The sequence below is a fragment of the Lytechinus variegatus genome, chromosome 12 (genome assembly GCF_018143015.1).
Source record: "Lytechinus variegatus isolate NC3 chromosome 12, Lvar_3.0, whole genome shotgun sequence".
Taxonomy (NCBI): Eukaryota; Metazoa; Echinodermata; class Echinoidea; order Temnopleuroida; family Toxopneustidae; genus Lytechinus; species Lytechinus variegatus.
In genome coordinates, this window is record NC_054751.1 from 7,254,473 (window position 1) to 7,280,344 (window position 25,872).

The 25,872-nt window shown below is 35.3% G+C and overlaps 1 protein-coding gene across 1 annotated transcript in view; it reads left to right on the forward strand.

Moving 5' to 3' along the window:
- Positions 1-25,558, forward strand: part of LOC121425203 — a 32,438-nt gene extending 6,880 nt beyond the window's left edge. Inside the window, exons 2-5 of the mRNA XM_041621210.1 lie at positions 14,563-14,782; positions 20,129-22,170; positions 23,601-23,767; positions 24,606-25,558. Of these exons, the coding sequence (XP_041477144.1) occupies positions 14,754-14,782; positions 20,129-22,170; positions 23,601-23,767; positions 24,606-24,743 (2,376 nt within the window). The 5' untranslated portion in view covers positions 14,563-14,753 and the 3' untranslated portion in view covers positions 24,744-25,558. The remainder of the gene's footprint in view (positions 1-14,562; positions 14,783-20,128; positions 22,171-23,600; positions 23,768-24,605) is intronic.
- Positions 25,559-25,872: the final 314 nt, after the last annotated feature.

Here is a 25,872-nt window from a genome sequence, read left to right on the forward strand (position 1 = left end):
GGGATGACGATGAAGATGAAATGAAGGCCATACTTAGAGCTGCAAATTTTGTCATAGAGTAAAATTATTAAACAAGCAAGTTTTCATTGGGCGTTGTGGCGTGCGCCTGTAATCCAAGCTATGGGGAAGTTACAAATTGATGCAGAGGTTCGAGCCCTGGTCACGTCTTTCGGATGGTGACGTTAAAGGTCGGTCCCAGACGTAAATAATCATTTCTGATTGATACACGTCTGACAAAACTCAAATACACACACACATTACAAATAGCTATCTTTCTTTCTACTATTCACAAATAAAATGTGAATATGATGGATTAATTTCTTGGGGGGGGGGGGGGAATCTTGCATGGATATATGAATATTCATTAACTTTTGACCTTTGACTTTGGATTTTAAAGGCGAAGTATAATTCTTTATTATTATTTTGTGCCTTTTTATCTTCTTGCAAAAATTGCTTTTGACACCAAAATCACCAACATGCGTTTTATCTCAGAAATACCATTATACGATATATAGCCTATTAAGGTCATTGACCTTTGACCTTCAACTTTATGGATTAATATGCATTCTGGGTACTTAATTTCTTTTTTTTTTTACAAATCTTTCTGTAAGAAGTGCATTTTGACACCAAGATCACTAGCCCGCGCATTTTCATCTCAGAGACACCAGTCTACCGTATATGGCATATAGGCCTAATGTAAAAAAGGTAATTGACCTTTGAAACGCTTTGACCTTGAATTGCATTGGTGAATGAGCATTAAATGTACTTGATTTTATTTCATTTGATCTTCTTGTAAGAATCTGTGCATTTTGACACCAAGATCACCAACCTGCGCCTTTTCATCTCAGAGATACCATTATACCGTATATGGTACATAATGTAAAAAGGTCATTGACCTTTGAAAGGCTTTGACCTTGAATTTCATTGGTGAATGAGCATTTTATGCACTTGATTTTATTTTATTTGATCTTCTTGTAAGAATCTGTGCATTTTGACACCAAGATCACCAACCTGCGCCTTTTGATCTCAGAGATACCATTGTACCGTATATGGTACATAATGTAAAAGGTAATTGACCTTTGAAAGGCTTTGACCTTGAAAGTTTTGTTAAATGTGCATTCTAGGTACTTAATTTTATTTTATTTGATATTCTGGTAAGAATTTGCGTATTTTGACACCATTATCACCAACCTGTGCCTTTCCATCTCAGAGATACCATTATACAGTATATATGAAAAGGTCATTGACCTTTGACCTTGAAAAAAAAAACACTTTCCCCAACCCGTATTCCTCCTAACTTTTTTTTGGTAAATGTTGACACCCATACCTACTCAAATCAGTCAAAAAACCATTTCCAATAATTCTATTCCAGATGGTTACTAATTACGGGATACTAATTGGAATAATGCAAATATTAAAAAAAAATCAATAACTTAATTTGTTTTCTGACTTTGATCAAATTTTCAGCATTTTGCTCTCTGACTTTTACTCTTATTAATTGAGATATTATCAATTTTTCAATTTTCAATTCAATTTTTCAATTCAATTCAATTTATTTCAATCATAAAATCATAAAATATATACAAAGTAACATGCAACAATCGCGATTTAATGTAATGAATGAAATTGGAGACTAATATGAAAGTTAAAAAACTTGTAAGTCATAGTCCCCCAAAACAAGGAAAAGAAAACACATGTTACAATACAAACACACACACACATACACACACACCCTCTCACACACACACACCATGACACGCGTGATACATAGGTACTTAAAGTAGAGTTACAATGAATAGGAAGAGACAAGCTGTCTCTTCAATAAAACCTTAAAAGATGACAATGTAGTGCATGACATAAAATTATTGGGTAGGTTGTTGCAAATACCTTTGGGTAATGGTATTTTATACATGTGCGGGTATTATGGGAATGGATAGATTTATTAAGAGTAAACATTTGACAAATTATTTTAGGAGCAATACTATTATTAACATTAAACATCATTATGGCAATTTGGAATGTATATATATCATAAATCGTAAGTGTTTGTAACCTAAAAAATAAAGGACGAGAGTGAGCTTGGAAATTAGAATTTGTACATATTCTAAGGGCTTTCTTTTGCAGTTTGTATAAAGATTCTAATTTAGTTTTCCCCACTGCTGCCCAGGTAATGGTACAATAATATAAGTATGGTAAAATTAAACAGTTATACAACATAAATAATATATTTTGAGGTAGGGATACACGTAGTTTACGGAGGATACCAATGTTTTTAGATATTTTGTTTGCAATATATTGTCGATGGTCCTGGAAAGATAGAGTATCATCAAGAATTATTCCTAAAAATTTAACGGAAATGCACACATTCAAATTAACGTGGTTTATTTGTATTCTAATGTTATAATAATATGGGTGGGATTTTCTATTGAAATATAAAACACATGTTTTGTCATTGTTTATAATTAATTCATTAGCATCAAACCATTTTATAACATTTTCTAATTCTCTATTTACCTGTAATATTAATCTATTGAAATCTTTATGACATGCAATTAAGTTGGTATCGTCGGCAAACAGTATAAAACGAAAAAAGGATGAAGAAGAGCTCAGATCATTTATATAGATCAAGAAAAGGAGAGGACCCAGTATAGAGCCCTGTGGGACTCCACACTGGATCCCCTTCCTATCGGAAACAAAATTATTATAACATGTGAAATGGAAACGATTACTCAAATAATTCTTAAACCACTGTAAGGCTACACCACGTATACCAAAAAACTGTAATTTATATAGGAGAATATCATGATTGATGACATCAAACGCTTTAGATAGATCAAGAAATAAGCCTAATGTGTGAACTTTGTTTGTTAATTTATTTTGGATGTAATCATGAAGGTCAATTAAAGCATGTGCACAGGAGGATTGTTTTCTAAAACCATACTGAGAGTCATCAAAGAGATTATATTTATTTATATGATTAAAAACCCTATTGTAAATCAATTTTTCTAATATCTTAGAGAAACAAGGGAGTAAAGTTATAGGGCGATAGTTAGAAAATATATGGGGATCCCCTTTCTTAAATATGGGTATAATTTTTCCTACTTTAAAATTCATAGGAACCTCACCAGATAAAAAGGACAGATTACAAATATGTACAATGGGTTTAACAATAAAGTGAATAACATGTTTAACAATATACTGCGTAAGTCCTTCGAAATCTTGGCTTTTGGAAGAATTTATAGATTTAACTATATTTAAAACCTCTGAATCATTGGTTGGGTGAAAAAATATGGAATTATTGCAAGGGACTTTTAAAAAGGAACTAAAATGGCACTTAGGGGTTTTAATATGTTGAGATTTAAGTTGGACAGCAATGCTAGAAAAATATGAATTAAATTCATTTACTATCGATTGAGGATCTGTTAACTTTTTTTCTTCTTTTAAAAAATAACTAGGATATTGACATTTTCTTTTCTTTCCTAAAAGATTATTAATAACTTCCCAGGTTTTAGACATCTTATTTCTGTTCTTTTGTAATAAATCACTAAAATAGGTTTTCCTTACAGACTGTAAAATGGAGTTCAATTTATTTCTATAATGTTTATATTTATATTCACTGATATCATTTCTTTTTTTGCAAAATATTTTATATAATCTATGCCTTTTATTTATACACTTTAGAAGTGAAGGGGTAACCCAAGGTTTTCGTGGGGTACTCTTTTTCTTTATTTTACGGGGAGCAAAATTCTGTTTATACGTAGTTTTAAATAAATTTATAAAAGAGTTATATGCCTTATCTACATCACATGCTGAGAATACTTCGTTCCATTCTAAAGTAGCTAAATCTTTCTTAAATGAACTTAAACTTGATGGATCTGTAAGTTTTACATAAAATAAAGACATTGGTTCTTTGTATAATTTAATAGAAAGGTTGGTTATTTGGAAAATGGGTAAATGATCAGTTATTCCACTATAAAAAACACCAGAATGAATATCTTTGTCGACAACATTTGTGAATATGTTATCAATCAATGTTACAGACCGTTTACAAATTCTAGTTGGTTTGTCAATTAATGGACGAAGAGAATTATTATACATAATGTTTACAAAATCATTAATGTGTTGACAAGTATTATATTTTAGAAGATCTACATTATAATCACCCATTAAAAACATAGATTTATTTTCTGTGGATATTGTTCCAAGACAATTACTGAAATTTTCATTAAATTCATGAATGGGTTTATTAGGGTTTCTATATATAATGCCAACAATAATATTTTTTGAACTATCCGAAATAATTTCAATAAAAAGAGATTCACAAGTGGTTTGGTAAAGATATATCCTCCCTTACTTTAACATTTAATGAATTATTAACCAAAAGTGCAACACCCCCACCTTTCCTACCTTGTCTGTCATTATGATAAAAAGTATAATTATCTCTATTAAATAATAACGGGGTATTTTCATTAATCCAGGTTTCACTAAAACGATATATAGAAAATTGTAACTTAATTTGGTTAAGAAATTGATCAATAGCAAAATAATTTTTATTAAGACTTCTGGAATTAAAATGGAGAATACAAAATTATGTATGTCTTCAATGGTAAAATCTGAAATATCATTGAAATCAATATGGAGCCAGTACTTGACAGGTTTATCAAATGTAAAAAATTATTATCTGGATCAATATCATCAAGTATTCCACTTTCATCAGAATCAATATATGTCGAGAACATATTGAAAATTATCAACGCCAACGGTATCATATTGCACTTCAGAAAATATGCATTTAAACTCTTCATCATTTACTTCATTGAAAGGAAAAATATATTGGAAAGTGTCCATACTGTTGTATTTGCATGTACACATTCACACTTCAATCTACATTCAAAGCATTCACAGCAACATAAAAAGAACAATTAGGAAATCAAATATGACATAAAAAGTAAACGTAAATATATAACAAGTAGGCATAGAAATATCAGAGTAACGTACAAATATATAAGTTGAGAGAATACAAGCAGGTGAAACATGTAGGTCAATAACCTCGGATGTGATATTTATAATAAAAAAAAGTTGTAGATTTACAAAAATATGACATGATTAAATGGTGACACTATATTCTCAGAAGAATATACATGACTAATCAGGCGACTTCAAAGGGAAACTTCTACAAGCATTTCAACAGTATGCAAAAAAAAAAATTTTAGATGCAAATATGTTCTTCAGCATTCTTATGTATTCGAAAGTTATATATGATCAATGTCTTTCACAGAGTGGATCACTTTCTTCAGCGATTTGTTTTCTGAAGTTTTGACTGCTACAAGTATGCGTCCATCCATTGACCAGGCCGACTCAATCTTACTTTCAGATTTTCTGCAAGCTCGTTGGGCTTCCCACAGAAGTGTTCTGTTAGTAGCAGTCAAGTCCTCAAAGATGCTGAAACCAGTCTTGCTTTCTTTTAATTTCTTCTTATTTTGTAGCAGTAGTCTTCGTAGTCGGTATGAAATGAGTTTAACAATAATTGCACACGGTTTCCTTGGCAGCCCTTCTGGTGGTCCCATACGCCGGCGAACTCGATGACATCTGTCAATATCCTCCTCCTTGAGACTGACTCCAAGATGTTTCCTGGCGATCTCACGTACTATCTCAGTTGTATTTTCCTTTTCTTGTTCAGGCACTCCAAAGATGCGTACACAGTTCCTTCGGGAATACTGTTCCTGATCATTTAATTGGTGTTGTAACTTCATATTTCTTTCCTCACAGGTTTGTCGCTGCTTCTGAAGATGCTTCAAATCATGCTCAAGGTTTTCAATTTTACTTTGAAGATCCATGATGACACCATCCTGTTTATCCAGTCTGAGAATCAAAGAATGAAGTTTAGCATCCATTGCTTCACATATGGTTCTTTTAATAGTTGATAGAACTTCATCATCCATTAGAACCTCCTTTACTTGGCTCTTTAGTATGGCATCAGAGCGTGTTTCAGGCATTGTGTGGAGAGGTGGTTCAAAGTGCTTAATCCAATGCAATACAAAAGATAATCCACGATGAAAGGGTAATGTCACAAAAGGTCAGTGATAAAGTACAGTGACCCTTCAAATCAATGCTGGATTAGGTCCCAGGTAAGCTTAGGCTTGAAGCAATGACAAACCCTACTCCAAAAGGTATATGCTGGGACTGGTTTGAAAATATCTCACAGAAGCAGGTAAGAAGATTCAGCAAATAAATGTTACAAAGTCCATTTATAAGTCACCAAAGTACATCCAGGTCAAGACTTGGTTGACTAAGACATTCCTAAAGGTGAGAATGCATCACACTTCCAATACAAAGTGTAAAATAGGTAGAAATTCTGATGTGATATAGAGCTGTGATATATAGCTGTGGTTCTCTTCTTGCACCTTCTGATCTTCAGCCTTCAGCCTGGAGTATCCCTTTTAATATGCCATTTTCAGTACAAGCGTTCAGTAAATGTATCAGATCTGCGCTACTGTTTACGCTATTATAATACTACATGTATACACATCCTACACTGTTCAAATAGTTTGAACAACGCTGTTTACTATATGTGAATCGCACAATAGTTGTTTAAACTGTTTAAACAAGTGTTTAGAATATTATACAACCATGCTTAAATCATTGATAAGTAAATATCTGAAGGCAACTCTCTGCAAGAATTCAAAAGTATTCGGAAGATTACACAAGTCGAAAGAGCAATAACCGTAAATTAGTAAGATTATCCTCAAGTGGACGCAAGAATCCGCATCTAGACGTATCGTCCGCATCTTTTTCCGTAGATATATTAGACGAAAAATAGTTGATGGGAAGGAATCCGCGGGGGGGGGGGGGGTGGAGGCATGGAGCACTTTGTAACTGAGGCATGAGATAGGGGTATAAGGAAGGAAATGTGTTTGTGTGTGAAAGATAGCAGTCGAATTCCATGTTTTATAATAAAGTTCAAGTTTATTTTATTTCAAATCCAAACAAAGGATTACAATCAAATATAATTAACAATGTTTACAAATTATCAACCAAAAATTATATTGACACATTTACATGTCTAGCAATACGAAAGTCACTAAATAAACAAAATGAAAAAAGGAAAAAAAAACATGAAAAATGCTATATGCTGTCAGAAACTATTTGACTCTCGACTATCTGTCAATTTATAGGGCATAACAATATCAATCACCCGGTAAATATGTCGTTCTAATTAAAAACTGCATATCATATAATTTGTGAAACATTTGTAATTGCGTGTCAGATTTTATCAAATTTTGGGGCAATGCTATTAATGTACTTATTAGATCGCAAGTCATACATTTTGTTTATTGTTTTCGGGGGAAAAAGAGATGAAAAAAAATACAAACTGCAGGGTCGGATCTAGCTTTCGCCTATATTTTCACTGACATTTTCCCTGTTTGGTCACTAAAAGCTTACTATTTTTTTAGATGGTAGTCCTTTGTCATACTTTGCAACACTGCAAAGTAAAGTATTCAGATACTGTCGATGTATTCAATAAATGAAATCCATGGATTATTTTCAGCTATTACACTCTAAAAAATGTTTACACAATATCGGGTAAATGGGGAACATGCATGTTACATTAGGGACAGTGATTTTCCGTTTCAAAAAATTGCCTTTTCCGTTTCAGAAAATCTCGAATTCCGTTTCAGCACGTCAGAAAACGGAAATTCCGTTTCCCCATAGACTTTGTACACACGGAAAAATGACAATTCCGTTTCCACATTGAATAGCAAAATTACACGTACACTCGCACTAGTCCAACTTTGTATCTGCTACTGTACCAACAACACAATAGAATCCGTTCTAATCGGATCTATGCGGGTGTAAATAATATTTTTACAAAGACATTTAGCATGCATACATCCTCACCTCTCATATCATTAGCATTATTTCACGGTGAAATGATTTTTCATCGATAATTTGGGGGGTTTTTTGACATCGTTATCATCAGTCAACGGTTTTTGCCGATCCGCCATCTTGGATTTTAAGACCACGATATTGTGCTGTTACATCTTCAAACGTAGAGGGCAGCAACACACGACCGTTCAAAGTACTTTTATAGTTGGAACGATCTTTGGTACAGTGCAGTGAAGCCCAACACGGCCGGCAGGCCGGGTATGTACGGGCGTGGGGTACTGTACAATCGAGTGTGCTGATGTCGGGTGCAGTCATGATTTGTGAATTGTCATGATTGTAGCGAAGTGAGATCGTGTTTTCTGGGGTTTTGTGGCCATTTAATATTCTCATTTTGTTGTGATTTTGGAGTAATTCCTGTTGCTATTCTGTGTATTTTGAGGGAAAATGCGTTTTCCGTGATTTTCCGTTTGAAATGCCACTTTCCGTTTCAAAAAGCATTTTCCGTGAATTCCGTCCGTTTTCCGCGATCGCGGAAAATCACTGTCCCTACATGTTGTTTGGTAAAAAGATACCCAATATTTGGTAAATTTTACGCAATGTTGTGTTGAAATAGCCCAATATAGGGTAAAAAAATACCTAGCAAACATGCATGTTCCCTTTTTACTCAATATTGGGTAAAATTTTACTCAGTGTTTTTAGAATGTATATGATTTATAAACTTCATGAAATCAATTTAATAGTACATCCGAGAATCAATTCGAGTGCAGCTGCAGATCATGTGTAAATTCCTTTACATAAATATTGGTATCCATTGTTACGTCGATGCGCATAATATATGCGCAGATTATGACGCGCGCAGACAGTCAATCGTTCAAAACAATGCTTTTTTCTGACGTACTATACTTGACTGCACGTCATAGGTTACGCTCACTTGTATTATGACGTAAGCGCGCAAACAGTTTCGGTTACTATGATAAAGAGCAAAGACGTATGATCATTACGTGTTAGAAAAAAGTGTTTGCAGAAGACGTACAAAACAACTTAAAATGTAATTTATTCATCGCAATGACTGCAGAAGGTATGTATTAACATGCTCTTCATTGTTTTTCTGTAAAAATACTGTTTATGTCGCATCTTGCATGCATATTTTAATTTTCGGTGACGAATATTGAATTTCGTCATGAGGGGCATTTCCAAAACACACACATACAAACCTCTCAATGGCGTACCGGTACAAGAGAACGGGATAAGTCATAAAATCACCTGATGCAGTGTTCATGGATACGTGTAGGCCTACAAAGAGGAACATTTTGTAGGGCCTACTTCTGTGACATCACAAACCTTTGTCCCTTTGCCAATAGGAATTATTTGTAATTGAGCTCATAACTTATTGTTTGTCAAGAATTGTTTTCAACTTTTCATTGATCTGTTTTCATACAAGCTTATACTTGACCCAAGGTTTCAACCGTTAAGACACGATGTAAACTTTCGTGTGGACTGGATGTTTTTCTTAATCATTCCTGACTTGTTTTCTTGTTTTTTATTGGAGAATGGGGAGTGAAAAAATGGAATTATTTTGTTCGGTAGTTCATTTCCGTTTTTGAACAACAAGATGTTTTTTCATATTTTGGGCGGATGTTGCTGTACGTTGTAGTTGATATAGAGAAACAATACGAAAGCCATACATGTATACTTCACTAAAAGGGAATATATTGATGAATTATATGTTTCCCATCGATTAATGCGATCAATATCTACCAAATTCTTTTCTATTAATTTTAATTTTACTTTTGTGTCGGTCGGACACATTCACCAACTTACCGATTGTTTTGACCAATCCTTTCATAACAGATTTTGAAAACAATTACCTATCTCAAGTATGATAACGGTGGTAATGTTTAAACTTTAAGATGAAACGTGTTAGTAGTGATAATGATGAGATTTTGAAAACAATTACCTTTCTCAAGCATGATTACGGTGGTAATGTTTAAACTTTAAGATGAAAAGTTTTAGTAGTGATAACGATGATATTTTGAAAACAATTACTTAGCTCAAGTATGATTACGGTCGTAATGTTTAAACTTTAAGATGGAAAATTTTAGTAGTGATATTGATGAGATTTTGAAAACAATTACCTAGCTCAAGTATGATTACGGTCGTAATGTTTAAACTTTAAGATGAAAAGTTTTAGCAGTGATAACGATGAGATTTTGAAAACAATTACCTAGCTCAAGTATTATTACGGCGGTAATGTTTAACCTTTAAGATGAAACGTGTCAGTAGTGATAATGATGAGATTTTGAAAACAATTACCTTTCTCAAGCATGATTACGGTGGTAATGTTTAAACTTTAAGATGAAAAGTTTTAGTAGTGATAACGATGATATTTTGAAAACAATTACCTAGCTCAAGTATGATTACGGTGGTAATGTTTAAACTTTAAGATGAAAAGTTTTAGTAGTGATATTGATGAGATTTTGAAAACAATTACCTAGCTCAAGTATGATTACGGTGGTAATGTTTAAACTTTAAGATGGAAAATTTTAGTAGTGATATTGATGAGATTTTGAAAACAATTACCTAGCTCAAGTATGATTACGGTCGTAATGTTTAAACTTTAAGATGAAAAGTTTTAGCAGTGATAACGATGAGATTTTGAAAACAATTACCTAGCTCAAGTATTATTACGGCGGTAATGTTTAACCATTAAGATGAGAAGTTTTAGTAGTGATAATGATGAGATATTGAAAACAATTACCTAGCTCAAGTATGATTACGGTGGTAATGTTTAAACTTTAAGATGAAAAGTTTTAGCAGTGATAACGATGAGATTTTGAAAACAATTACCTAGCTCAAGTATGATTACGGTGGTAATGTTTAAACTTTAAGATGAAAAGTTTTAGTAGTGATAATGATGACAGTCGACTTCATCGACTATAGAAAAAAATAGTGAATCAGCCGTAATATTCATGGTGAAGATTATGGATGAGATAACAAAAAAATGAAACAGTAATATGAAAAGTATAAAGGTGATAACATTCTCATTGGATTATTTTATTGAATATACAAAGAATAAATGTAGTCAATTTTCGGGTAAAAGTTTTTGTTTAAGACTTGATCATTAATTTCATAATTTGGATAATGTATTGACAACCTTGCACATGTAAATGCTGATCCCCCTTAAATGCACAAAAGTAGAAAACTTTAAAATTCTAAGGTTTTGACTTTGTGCATTGAGGAATAGGAGGAGGACCTAGCACCACAAAACCCACAAAAAGTCCCTCTGTGTGATTTTCAATTCGAGCCAATCAGGAGTATTTGAGTCAGAATGTTCAAATTTAAGAATCAGGTGTTTTCTGAAAGAGTACACTCTTCCCTCTTTACTGTAAAAATTTTGATGTACCAGTCCAACATAACGTGGAATTTTTGAGCATTTTTATGAGACTCTTTTCTGTTGTCTTTTTGAGTTAATTGTAATTATATATTGTTTTCACGAGAACCTAAATATTCATCTCTCTTTGAACTCCTATTTAAAACAGGATAAGTTTCAACATTGAAGTTGTTCGTACTATTGGACAGGATATGTGCCTAATTAGTGCGTGAACATTGGGGGGCAATCTGATTATTTCTTCTATCGAAATTCTATTGATTTTAATCTTATCTTTATTTACAATACACAGTAGTCGAAGAGTGAGGGCTCTTTAATAGAGTAGTAATTTTTAATCCTTTTCTCAAAAGAAATTATTCACGGTAAAGTACATTCTTCTCTTACTTCAGTGGGTTAGGGTCTATCATTGTTTATGAGTTTTAACATTGTAAGGCTAAGAATCTCCTCTTTTAGTAGGGCTATTTAACTAAAATTTCATTTCTGGCGACTTTTTGTGGGTTTTGTTGTGCCTTGTCACCAAAAAAAACATGATTATACAAAACTTGTATAGCCTTATAATAACGTTTGGAATTTTAAGCACGTCGTTCAAGCACAGATATCACATTAACAACTATTGTTCGAATTTCTAAACGAGTTTAAAGTTTTTAAACAAGTCTAATGAAATCTAAACAACGATGGTGAAGTGATACGATTTATCAACCTGCATGATTAATTCTAAACATCGTCTTGTACTTTACCTATAACATTTTGCAACTTACTCAAATATATTAGCAATGTTAGTGTTTAGGTTTAAATCAAATCTAAGTCTGATTCACAGCCGATCTAGATATGTTTCAATTGCTTGGATAGCGTGGAGATTATTCTTATTTTTTCAAGGTTTTCGCTTGAAGCCCGGGAGCGATGATTTTTTTTCAAAGGTTTGCTTGATATATATGTATTCAATGGAAGTTGTTTTTTGTGTAAAAAACAATCTTAATGTGTTGTCATTTGTAATTTCCTTTGTAAGATTATTTGTCATAATAAACCGCTGAAGGTTATGAATGAAACTCTTGTATCAATTACACGAAACTTATGTTTAGAATTCAATATCACAGTAAAGGGCAAGCTAACCTTTACGATTCAATTGAACTTTAAGTTATATTTTCTACTCATATCAAGGAAATCTTGATATTCGTCTTAGGGTGATGATAAACATGCATCGAAAATAGACCTTAGGTTATCAGATTCATATACGTATTTGGAAGGGGGGGGGGCTATCAGGGCCCCGGCTCCCCGGTCGGTGAAAAGGGGGCGCCAAAATGACGGAAAAGGAGGGAAGCTAGAAGAGAACGATAAAAAATGGAAGAAAGAGAGAAAAGAGAATGAAAGAGATACGGAAAAAAAGTTGAGAAGAGGGAGGAAAAAATCAAAAGTCCGGGAGCGCCAAATTGATGTTTGACTTAAGAAGGAGGGGGGGGGGGGCGGCGCCAAATTTATATTCAATCTTTTAATAGGGCTCCAATTTGATGTTTGACCTGGGGCTCTAAATTCATAATTCACATAGTGCAGGGCACATATATTTATGTTTTACTGTGGCGCTAAATTGACCTGAAATAAGGGGCGCCAAATTCGTATTCGACCTTTGAGATGCAAATTTGACATTTGAATTAGGGCGCCAAATTCAAGTTTCACATGGGGCAACAGAATTTTTTTAAAAGTTTCACATGGGGCGGGAGGAGCGCCAAATCCATGTATTATCGGGGCGCTTATTGATGTGGAACATTTGCAGTGCCAATTTGATGTTTGTCCGGGGCGGGAGGGGGCGCCAAGTTCATGTTTCACATTGGGGTGGGGCGTCATACTCATGTTTCCTCTTTTACATGTACATGGGTTTGACGCTGGCTGTTTAGTGATATGCCTATCCTGTTCATAATTACCAACAGTGCTTAGAATGTCTAGTTTTGGATCGAAATAGTTTTCAGATCGCACTTTGCGCTCGCATCTAAATGATTAGTTAGATGGACTTCCTGTTCATGATTATCAAAAATTGCTTAGAATGTCAAAATTTTAGTTCAGAATATCGAAACTTTTCAGCTCACGGTTCGCGCTCGAATGAATTGTTTAGATAAATGTACCCATCCTCTTCATGGTTACAAAATTCCTAAGAATGTCCAGCTTTGGGTACCTGGAAATATAAAAAAAAAATAGCTCGCTCTTTGCGCCCGCATTAGATGTTGAGTTACATATCCATCCTGTTCATGATACCAAAGTGCTTAGAATTTACACATTTTTCGGTCAGAATATCAGAGATTTTTAAGCATGCGCTCCGAGCTCTCATCAATTGTTTAAATAGATACACATCCTGCTCAGGCTTGTAAAAACTGCTCAGAATGTCTAGATTTTAGGTACATGAAATATCCCTAAATATCTCTCGCTTCGCTTACGCATTATTTAATTTTGACTTTAATGATAAATACATCTTCCTTAACTGGTTTGTGTGAATAAGCTTTATAGATGTTAATAAACCTGTTAGTCTTCAGTAAGAACAACACTTTCTGAAAGGAAAAAAAAATCAGCATTTAGCTTTCGATCGGGAAACTATCCCCCCCTCTTTTGGCAAAAGCTAGATCCGCCCCTGGTCAATAAATTACACCCCTCATTATTCTAGTAGGGTCTACTGTGATGAGGAGTTAAACTGAATTTAAATCCCAGCGCTTAAAAATGCATGCTTTATGGTCGCATTTTTTCTATTTTTAAGTGGTATTACATCATATTCATAGATATATTGTTTCATCAGCACATTAAAAAGTGGTCTTCAATTGCCTTGTTTATTGTGATTATGAAAGGAAAATGTGTTGCCTGGTGAGGAGGAGGCGCCCTTTTTCGAAAAGTGCACAGCGCGCCAAAATAGGTTCCCCCCCGGGTGCAAAATCATGTACACGCGCCTGAGTTTTTCAAGGTTTTTGCTACAATCCCCCGTGGATTTGATTATTTCAAACGCCTAATTAACATAAATTTTTATTATCGAAACTTTGGCTTTGGAGAGTTCTCGTTTAATACTTTCAATTTTTATCTGTTGAAATTTATTTGTAACATTTTTTTTAAATTTAAATTTAGATTAAAAGTAATTTTTTTTTCAAATAGAAAAAAATATGTATTAAATGTGCAAAGATCAAAGCCCCCTCCCCAAAAGATATAAACAAATGAGGTTGAATTGAATTGAATTACATACACATGGGATGATGTACACCTACCATTACTCCTTAAAGTGTGCTCTTGATAAACACACACATATTTTTCTTTATCAGGCCCCCATATCCATCCCGGGTATGGGGCGGCAAACCGGGATATACGAGGTGAACATGTAACAGAAGAAAGAAGTGTGAGCAGCGGAGTTAGGACTGGGGAGGAGGAAGAAAACGATGGTCGGATATCAGAGTTATTTGAACGGGCTGAACTCGGTCATCCGTTCGGATATCGTCGAGATGTCAACCTTCTCATGGATGTGATATGCGATCGACTGTCAAGGTATGTTGATTTAGGGGGTTACACTTCGTAATTCCGAATGTTCTTTATTTTGAAGGTTCGTAATTCCGAAACACGTAAAAGGGTTCGTTAATCCGAACATTTGTGGCGTTACTCTGAAGGTTTGTTATTCCGAAGGTTCGATGATCCGAAAACGAAATAAGGTTCGATGTTTCGAAGGTTCGTTAGTCCGAAAACGAAATAAGGTTCGTTTATCATTACGTTTTCGGACTGACCAACCTTCGGAATTACGAACCTCATTACGTTTTCAGATTAACAAACAATCGAAATTACGAACCTTACTTTGTTTTCGCTCTAACGAACCTTCGGAATTACGAACCTCATTTCGTTTTCGGCCTTACGAACCTTCGGATATACGAACCTTTGGAATAACGAAGCTTCGGAATTACGAATGTATGCAGATTTAGGGACGCACTATTAGATATCTAGGGGGCTGGAAGTCCCCCCTCCCCCCCCAAAAAAAAAATAAAATAAAAAATGAATAAATTAGTCCACTGACAATTAAATCATCTGAAAGGTGCAGAAAAAACCTGTCTCATCACCGTTTCACATGGTAAAAAATATCGTAATTTGAATGATTCTAGTTAAAAAAATAAGGCTATTGACGAATGTCTATAGCACTTGTGAAACCGAACTATAACATGATTAGCATTACGAACGCTAATCACAGTCAAGATTGCAAAAGCAATCATCATTACAATGATGATTCAAGATTCAAAAGGCCCTCAATGGAATAAGAAAAAAAAGCTTTACTCAAAGAAGAAAGGGGAAAACATGCATCAACTTAAAATTCCACCCCCCCCCCCTGGATATGTAATGGTGCATCCTTTAATATACAAAATTAATTATTGGTGTCCAAGCTAGAAATCCCATATTGATGCACATCTCAGTAAACATAATATTTATTGGAACAACCATACACCTACGATCTTATCTTGGGACGTGACCCTTTTCATCCCGGATACATTACGAAATGGAGGCTTGAATTTTATGTAACTGCGCTGCATTGCCAAAACATGTCATTCATTTGTTCTTCCCATTTGTAAAATGTCAGCAAACTAACATCATTTAATGATTAAATATTTAATCTGCAGTGAAACGGAAAAACATAAGAACAGGAAAATTATTGCATAGTGTGACTCTTCATGTATTTATTTTGTTAATTCACGTACAGGTACTTAAATTTCTTTAAAATATTCAGTAAGCCTATAGATAGTTACTACGTATACATTTTTGTCTCGCCCACCAGAGGTGAAGGCGAGCCTTATACCATGGTAACATTTACTCTACGGCGGCCGTACGGCGAGTCGAAACAGCTGTTTCAATATTTTTTGTACAAAATTCATATAGATGACTTGAATTGAAATTAATGAAACGGCTTTTTTCGACTTGCCGTACGGCCGTCGTAGAGCAAATGTGACCAAGGTATTAGGGATCGAAATGTCGTCCGTCGTCTGTCCGTCACAAACTTTATGATACATAACTCCGTAAGTCACGTTTCACCCAAACTTGGAGTGTCGATGTAGTAAGGAGATCTGCATTTCACGCTGCCGTCTCAGGTTACATAGTAAGGTCAAAGGTCATTTTCAGGTCAACGTTAAAGTTTTCGTGCAATAATCTCTTATGACACATATATCTCTACAACTGTAAATCATTTTTCAACCAAACTTGGAAGGCGATGTACTTAGTGGGCCTGCATGTTATTGTGTTGCGAGGTCATATGGTATGGTCAAAGTTCATTTTGAGGTCAACATTCATTTGAGGTCATCAAATTTTCGTGCGAGACTCTTATGACAAGTATTCCATCCCAGTCATTTCACAATGAACTTCCGATACAATGCTGTTGCATGCCCTCGTAATTCACAATATTTCTGGTTATTTCCATAAGTAGGCGAGACACAAAATCGGCTATGCCTTGTTATTAGTAAAAGTTAAAATAATTGCATGCAAGGATGATTGTTTTCACACGCATTGCATTGTGATTGCGCGTGGACCTTGCGTTTAATCATGTATAAACGAATTTATCCTTGCTCCGAATTTAGAAGAAGCAGCAAAACAAGTTCCATTTAAAGAAAGAGAACAATCGAAATCAATATTTTTAGAAATGATTTCACGACTACTGACATTTTTCTACTACCATTACTTTTACAACTACTACTTATACTACTACTACTTCTATTGCTGATCTGCTGCTGCTAATAACACTAGTACTTCTACTTCTATCATTGTTTCAAACTACTACACATCACGATTGCCCTTGCCACTCTTCTATGTTGTCGTTACTCGTATACTCCTAACTTTTCGCATTTACTACTGGGAAATTCTAAAACGGACCATATCCTTTGAAAATGCAAGTCGAATCCCAATGGAGAGCTGAGAGGCCTTTGTCGAAAGTTGATGGACCGGGACAGCATAACTGGACAACGATATATTTGCCATTGTTCGTCCGGTGCAAATCTTCGGATGATCTACTGCCCCAGTCCACCAACTTTCGACAAAAGCCTCTCGGTTCTCCTTCGAGATTTTCATTGCATTTTCAAAGGAATTGATGCGTTGTAGAGTTTCCCCGTAGTAAATGCGAAAACTACCTATTGTTGCTAAAAGAGTAAACTGAAGCCTATTGAAGCATAGTGGGAAGAGTAAATTTCTCCAATCATTTCTGTTAAAGGTCAAGTCAACCCCAGATAAATGTTGATTTGAATCAATATAGAAAAATAACAAGCATAACGCTGAACTTTTCATCAAAATCTGATGTAAAATAAGAATGTTATGACATTTGAAAGTTTTGCTTATTTTTCTCAAAATTATGCACAACTCAGTGATATGCCAACGAGAGGGTCGATAATGTCCATCACTCACTCACTATTTCTTTTTTTATTGTTTGAATTCTACAATATTTACATTTTTACATAATTGACAATAATGTAAAATTTGAATGAACCACATAATCAACAATATTAAATCCATATGTTCAGGGAGGAATAAGCCTCAATTTCACATGACACGGGGGGGGGGGGGATTTGAATATTTCATATTATAAAATACAAAATAAATAGTGAGTGAGTGATGTCATCAGTCCTCTCATTCGCATACCAACCAGGATGGAAATGTATATAACTATTTTGTGAAATTAAGCGAAGCTTAGAAATATAATTTTCGTATTTTAATCTGATTTTGATTAAATTTTCAGTGATATGCTTGTTGGATTTTCCTCTTTTCATTCAAATCAACTTTTTGTTGGGGTGGACTTGTCCTTTAATTACAAATATAGAACCCGAATAATGATATATTTGTGGCTTGAATGACCTCGACTAAAACAAGAAAACAACTGTAATATAAAAAATATAATTCAAGATGTATCAAATTTGTTCATCCTTTTGCGCTCAGATAAATGCCACATACTTTTATTAATAACTATCATTATTTTGTATGGTTTCACCCAATGTTATGCAAGATCTTCGAAAAGAATCTACTGTTATTCAGTTGTTTACAGAACTCTAGTTACACGTAAATTCTTCGTAAATATGTGAATAAATATGTTTTGGTGTATGAGGATAAACAACTTTATTTTTCACTCTTTCCCTGCCTTAATCATGTTAATTGCCCGTTCTTGGCCGAAGTTTTAAAATCAGTTATTAGTTGGTACTTTTTTTAAAATCTGTTATTAGTTGGTATTTTTTTTTAAAGTGGGATTACCATTTTAAATTTTACTGTGATAACGACGGTTGTTTGTATTTCTCGATGATTTCTCAACAATGCAATACAATTCATACGTTACAACCAATTACATGTATCTACTCAACTTAAAATGCATATCTCGGTATGTATTGGTATGAAAAAAGTTAACATTCTAAATATTTCATTAAAGGAGAATGAAACCATTGGAACAAGATAGCTTGTGTGAAAGCAGAAAAATCAAAGAAACAGATCAACGAAAGTTTGAGAAAAATCTGACAAATAACATGAATAAGGAGAAACTTATGAGTATTTGAATATTGCGATCACTAATGCTATGGAGATAGAAAATTGGCAATGCGACAAAGATGTTTGATGTCACTTGTTAACAAATCTCCCCATTACTTTAGTATATATTTCACTTGAATTGCCTCTTTTATCACATCTATCCATAAATCATGTGTTATTTCTACATGAGGGCATGTAATACATATTTTTTAGGAATACATCATGGATAAAGAGTTTGTATCATCATAAAAAAGCAAAAAGAGACATTTTGAGGGTATTTTATAGTCCACCAAAGGGAAAGTTGTTCATCAGTGACATCACACATCATTGTCGCATTGCCAATAGGAGGATCTCCATAGCATTAGTGATTGAAATATTCAAATGCTCATAACTTTCTCACTATTTGTCCGATTTTTCTCAAACTTTCTTTATTCTTATTCTTTGATTTTTCTGTTTCTACACAAGCCTATTTGTTCCAAAGGTTCCATTCCCTTTTAAAGATATATTAATTATGTATGTTGATGTCTGTGTGTTACCCAATATTCACGTGAAAACTATAAACCAATATAACAAGTAAAGGACGCTAAGACTTCAGGTAAAAGAAGGGGACAAAATGACTGACGAAGGAGACCACTGTTTATCTTGTTTATTTCTGTAATGTGATATCTTTCAATTATACAAAATTAGTGGGATCAGTTTGCCTGAGACAAGATAAAAAGTAGAACGGATGCCGATTTAGGGGATCTCGCCTTCCTAGTAGAGGCGAGACATGGGCGCCGTTTTTCCTGCAGCGACAGCGGCGTCGTCAACGTTGAGGTGTTTGGGAAGTAACCGTAACCCTTTACAGTATTGGACTTTTTCAAACTTTGCCAAAAGGGTGAGTTTCAGGTCACAAGGTCACCAAGGTCAAAGAACGTTGACACTGTTTTTGTGTCAATAAGAAACTTAAAGGTTCACCGTCCCCGGATTCAGTTGAACGTTTATGTTCTCGCCGCCATTTTCTATATAGAGCAACGTCGATCTGGCGCTGCGCAGTGGCTGCCGGACCCACGATTCTTCGGACTATTTCAGTTCAGATTAAAAAATATAGATTTGCTTTTTTTTTTCAAATTTTCTTCATCATTTTGGTAAATCTATTTGAACATCTCAAGAATTCTTTGCCAGTAAAGCATTCCCAGTTAATCATCTATCACCGGTTTATGTCACCAACTAGGTAACGAGGACCCAATTGCTATGTCTCGTCTAATCGCTTTAAGTTTTGTTCAGTCAGAACTGAAATAAAGTCCTTAAATTTTGATTGACATATTAAATGTTGGTAAATCTTGTTTCTACCAAACTTATGATTTTTCTTCTTTCGTTTTGCAGTCGGTTATGCCATCGGTGTGTCCGTCAGACATGTAACCAGACGTGTCCCCGTCTATCTGAAAACAGCGATTCCTGCCAATGTCAAGAGCCAAATGGCACTGCCTCTAATCTTAGTAGACTAGTGCAAGGTCGAGAAAAAATCACCCAGACTACATCACATCGATGCGAGTCATGCAACGTTATCTTGTGTGACAGAGCCAATGCAAGAGAGACGGTTCTAGCAGAACCCAGAGGTAGTAATCATCCTGATCCTGAGACTTTCAATAACAGAAGAATAGGATTCTTGAAGAGCAGAGCCTTCCTTGAGCAAAAGTTCAAACAAGGGATGGCAGAGAAAGCTCGGCAATTATCCCTTAGCTCAGTACCGAATAAGACACTCGCTAGCCACAAGTTCGGCGATCATCTGCATCCTCCAGGTGCCTATAAGGCAAACTCTTATGGTACACCAGGTATGGCACGGGTCCAAACTGAGAAGCCCGTGTACATCGAAGGGACCAACCCCTTTCTCGATCAGCTGAAGTTTGAGCTTCAGAATGACGAAGATACGAAGCAACAGTTTGCGAACATTTATCAGAAAGAATACCAATCTTCTTCAAAGTCTAACCTTCCGTACGAAACTCCGTTAGAATTCGGAAATAGGACTGTTGGCGCAACACGACATGTGCACGCATCACCAGTAGATCTTCTGCGGAAGCGAATTAGTCAATACGACAGTGGTTCAAAATGGGCGCCGAAGGGCAACCTCGAATGTCATGTACAACATAACAAGCAAACGAAAATGGCGGGAGAATGTCCTAGCCGATGGACAGTTGAAGAAGAAGATGGAAGGTCATCAGAAGAGTTGATGGAAATTGACCCCAGTATCCATCATCAAGTTGTATCATTGATCCCTCGAGCCACTGGACAGAAGAATGGACGTTGCACCGCCCTGGTTGGGTTCGCTGATAAGATGTCCCAAGAGGCAATGGCACAAGGACCCACATACAAACATTCGTCAGCATTGTGGAAGCAGACATACGAGAAATTATTCGGCCGAAGCTCTTCGAGTCCTACAAGCACTGTTCTCCGTTCGTTGCAAAAGAAAAACTTGAACTTGAAACCTAAAGAGGATCGTGCCCAAGAAGAGAGAGGAATACAAGCTGTCCCATCAGCTCACGTAGCAGAAACCCAAACCAACGACGGTTCAGGAAGTAATATCAAGGAAACTTCGATGGGTCAGCAATATACAGAAAAAGGCAACAGTGCTGGGATTAAAGCAATCACATCAGTCGGAATGGGTGACATTGCCTCTGGAAAGATTCATGCAGATGTTTGCACCCAAACATCAAACACTTCGCAAGAATCGGTCAGGCAGCAACCATTCTCCTTGAATATGTGGACACAAACGCAAAAACTACCAGAAGGGACTGAACCTAAAACACTACCTGTTCCCAGGAAAACCGCTGGGCACCAGCCAATTCAGACACATTACTCATCCGACTGGTCACCCGTCTCTGAAAGTGATGACGATGCTTTAACACTGAACCCAAAGAATACTGTCAAGTTCTATAAACAGTCATTCAAGAAACTGAAAAAGAAATTTGTAGGAGGAAAGGATGCATCCTCCAGCGATTCTGATGTGGATACTCGTCAGCGGGTCGGTAGGGTTTTGGGATCTTCTCGCGATGCCTCCACTGACAGCTGGTACGCCATCGAAGGATCCATCCACTCTCAACTACAAAGTCAGCCTAAAACGACCCACACCCGCTCTTTCCAGTATGCACATCCTGTGCTTCACGATGTCCTCTGCCTTGAGAAACCATTCCAGAGTGACCCATCGAAAATCGAAAGAGTTACCAGAGAAGAGTCACCGGTCCAATCTCAGAACGTCCTTTGGTGTTATGACGAATGCGATATGGCAGCTTTCTTTGAGCTTCATCATCTCGATGTCCCCATATCACTCCGCAAGAAGAAAGGAAAGAGAAATAAAAATAAAAGTGACGATGAAAGATCAGGGCAAGTGACTGCTGTCAAAAAAGAGGATATCAAGCAAGAACAAACAGGTAAAGTGAGATTTTCTTATTGCATGAACAGAGCTTATCAAAAACATACAGGAGAAATTATTCATAGACAATCAAATTATTGAAATAAATCACACTTTGAATATGGTTGATGTGTATGAGGATATATAATTTTTAATCTTCTGAAAATAGAAATAATATTTAAATTCAAAGTTCATATCCAGATTATTTTACCTTGATTTATTAGATGGTTATGAATTTACACATCAGGGTTCTTTAAATTCGTTTTTAATTTCCGAAATTGAACGTAACCTTACATGGCTTCTTTTATAAAAAAAAAAATGTCTGGTAATTCGTTTAACAGATGATTTCTTGAGATTGTCTATTTCATATAACCGGCTTTGCTGAAAGATTATCCGCCAACACTCGCCCTCGCTTACAAAGTCTATTAGAGAAGGTCTTCTTCAGCGACCTCTCTGAATACCCGCCTCGATTACATAAATGTTATCCAGTAATATATTCCATGCAAGCCATATGTCTCTATTTTTTAGTAGCAGTATGTATTAAAAATATTCGATACAAGTAATAGTACATTGCAAATTTTGCAATGTACTATAATTACTTGTATGATTTTGGATCGAATAATAACACAGTGTTACAATATCAACAAAAACACTAATCACTAAAATCAAATAATCATTCATAATACAGATAATTGTACAAAAATCATAATATTTTGACATAATTATACAGGCGGGTAATTTTCGTTCAAAAAAATGAAAATATTAGCCATTTATATGAAATCACAAACTCATGTTTCAATGGTTTTGCAATAAATTCATTTCTCAACGTTAATGAAACTGAAAGAAATTTATATATTTTTCAATAGCCCTTATTGAATTTATAGTCATTCAGTTAAAAAAACATATTTATAACACATAATCTGATAGAATATAACCCCCCCCCAAAAAAAAAAAATATATATATATACATTCAAATAATCTAGCACTAAATGTAGGTGAATACGAAGTCTGGAAAAATACAAAATATACCATGAAATGAATTTACAGCGAAGCAGTGGAATCAAGTGAAACTGAATGAGTATTAAAGAAACATACACCCTATTGATGGTACTACATGTACAACGATACTGTTTTACTTTGGGCCTCTTTATTTTACTCTTATTCAATTATGAAACATAAATTAAATTTTTAAACGAAAGGAAATGATAAGAGAAATGTAACTCTTTTTTGTCCTTACTGATAATCATCCATTTATTACACAAACCATATTTGTTGACTGCTTCTATCACAGTGTTCTCAAACGGCTATTTGCGCACAGACGAATCCTATACACGTACGTTTATCAATATCATTCGTATGGTTTTACCTAAAATTTGCGTGCAAAAGAGAATAATCATATACATGTATCTTCGAAGAGGATGATTGGAATGTACTCTTTAAATTCGACAGGCGAACGGTTTGACGAAGAGAAGTGTAAACGGCCTGTCATTGCCCAAAGTCCGCCACCTACGATGAAACAAAAACCTGAATTTCACCAGGGTGCTCTGAATCAGTTTGAGGCGAAAGATGGTACACGACGCTTGTCATGGCGCGACCAAGCACCCATCAACAGAAAGGTAAGTGTACCCAGTGGACCGTTGATATGCTGGCAGTAGCATATTCCATGAATACACACACACACACACACACCCTCACTCACAAAAGTGGACAAACACATACACACACAAAAGGGGACACAGCATGGCGGATGTAGTATTTCGCGAGTGACTGAAATGAGTAAGCAAAAATGACACCTTTTTAAGAAAGATGTGTAATTTTTTTTAGGGAGCCTCCACAAAAAACTGTCGCCATTGTCTGGATGATATTGTATAACAAAACATTTAACACATCATCAAAGTCTGTTAATTGTAAAATATGGCGTAACTCTACGACCACAAGGTAAATATGTCCCAACAGTATACATGCATAGGATATGCATAGTGTCTTGAAATGCATTTGCAGCATTATTTAGTTTGTAAACAATCGTAAGACAATTATCTTCATGCCGATTATCATTATTATCTTAATCATGATTATTATCGCGATTATTGTTGATATTATTGTGATCATTAATCATTCAATTTTCATTTCATTCATTTCATTATTTTCTTCTGCTTTTCAATAAAAAAATGAATTAAAAATAAAATGAAATTCGTGCGGGATTAAAATGAATACAATGACCGGGGTAATAATATATGGTGTAACGCATTTTGAGCCATTCTTGGAAAATAAAATTGGCTATTATTATTATTATTATTAAAATACAAATCCGTGTACCTATTCTGTCGATGTCATTTACCCCCCAAAAATAAAACTGTGCCTCCCTTCTGCAGTCCCGAATCCGCCATTTCCATACAATCTTATTGCCAAATATTCTTTTCCTCCCTATTTTTGTGTCCGTCGTAAACCATACAGGCGAAGTTTTTCGAGGTAGAAGCAGAAATTGCCGGTGAGACCAAACAATCATCCTTTGAAGAGCGTAAAATGTCGTTCGTTCCAGACACCGGTACTGTTCGTCGGGTCAGTCTCTTCGAAGGAATAGCTCACCATTGATCCAATGTCTCTGAAGGGACAGGAATCGGGAGTAGTCGACTCTGGGCTCTTGGGGCCCCTGATCCCCGAAGGTACCGCTTTTGTACTCGTCACCCAGAATTGCCACTAGGGCGTGATATTTACCTTTCAGAAATTCAAGTATTGATAATGCTTCACTTTTGCTCATGAAATTGTCATGGATGACTTGATTAAAAAAAGAAAGAAACAGGAAATAAAAAGCAAACAAATTACACACAAACAAACAAAATACCCCCTAGATTTTGAGCGAAGCTGTGAACAAACATGTATCTTGCTGTGCTTCATTTTACTTCATTCTAGTAACACACGCAAAACAGGAGCGATCACCATGTGCCAACTCTGAATTAAGGAAGCTGTATTAAGTATCTTTTTAAAATAAAGTCACGTGTTGAAGAGCGTTCTGATTATTTGTTTTCATGACTCTCAAAGTCGTATCGTGTGCTTTACTGGTTGTTGGATTTTGATCTATTTTACGATGATAATTGTCATAAGAATAAATGTAATTTCATAGAATTCCTCATTAGGAGTTTAATAAGCCCTTCCTTGTCTTATCCACCTCCACAGATTACCTTTGCAAGCTCAATTTTAATGATGGGTGACCTTAATCTATAAATAATACATCAGTCAATATCAACCGTGCTTTATCAAGCGATGTAGACTTGGGTAAAACGCAGAGTATATAACACGAATGTTTTACGATGAGGAGGGTTTTTGGCTGAAATTATTCTACAAGTAACTTTGATCTCTGGAAGAGGGGCGGGTAGCCCTTTGATGCGTTATCAGCCTTTATTTTGTTTGCACTAGGTGGGTCTTCATCAGCTCGAGCTTGAAGAATAGCGCGCTATTCCTGATCCAGTGAATTAGCCCGATTAGAGAATAGCGAGCTAATTTTGCAATGAAGACGGAAATAGCGCGCTATTCTGACCGGAAAATAAACCACCAAAATCTTGGACTTATTTTCAGAATAGCGAGCTAATTCGCCAAATAGCGCGCTATTCTTTTCGCTTCTTCATCAGCTCGAGCTCAAATTTCGGGTTTATCGATCCCACCATGCACTGCAACAACAATTTCCGGCTCTTACAACAACAAAACACACGTGTATGTGTACGCA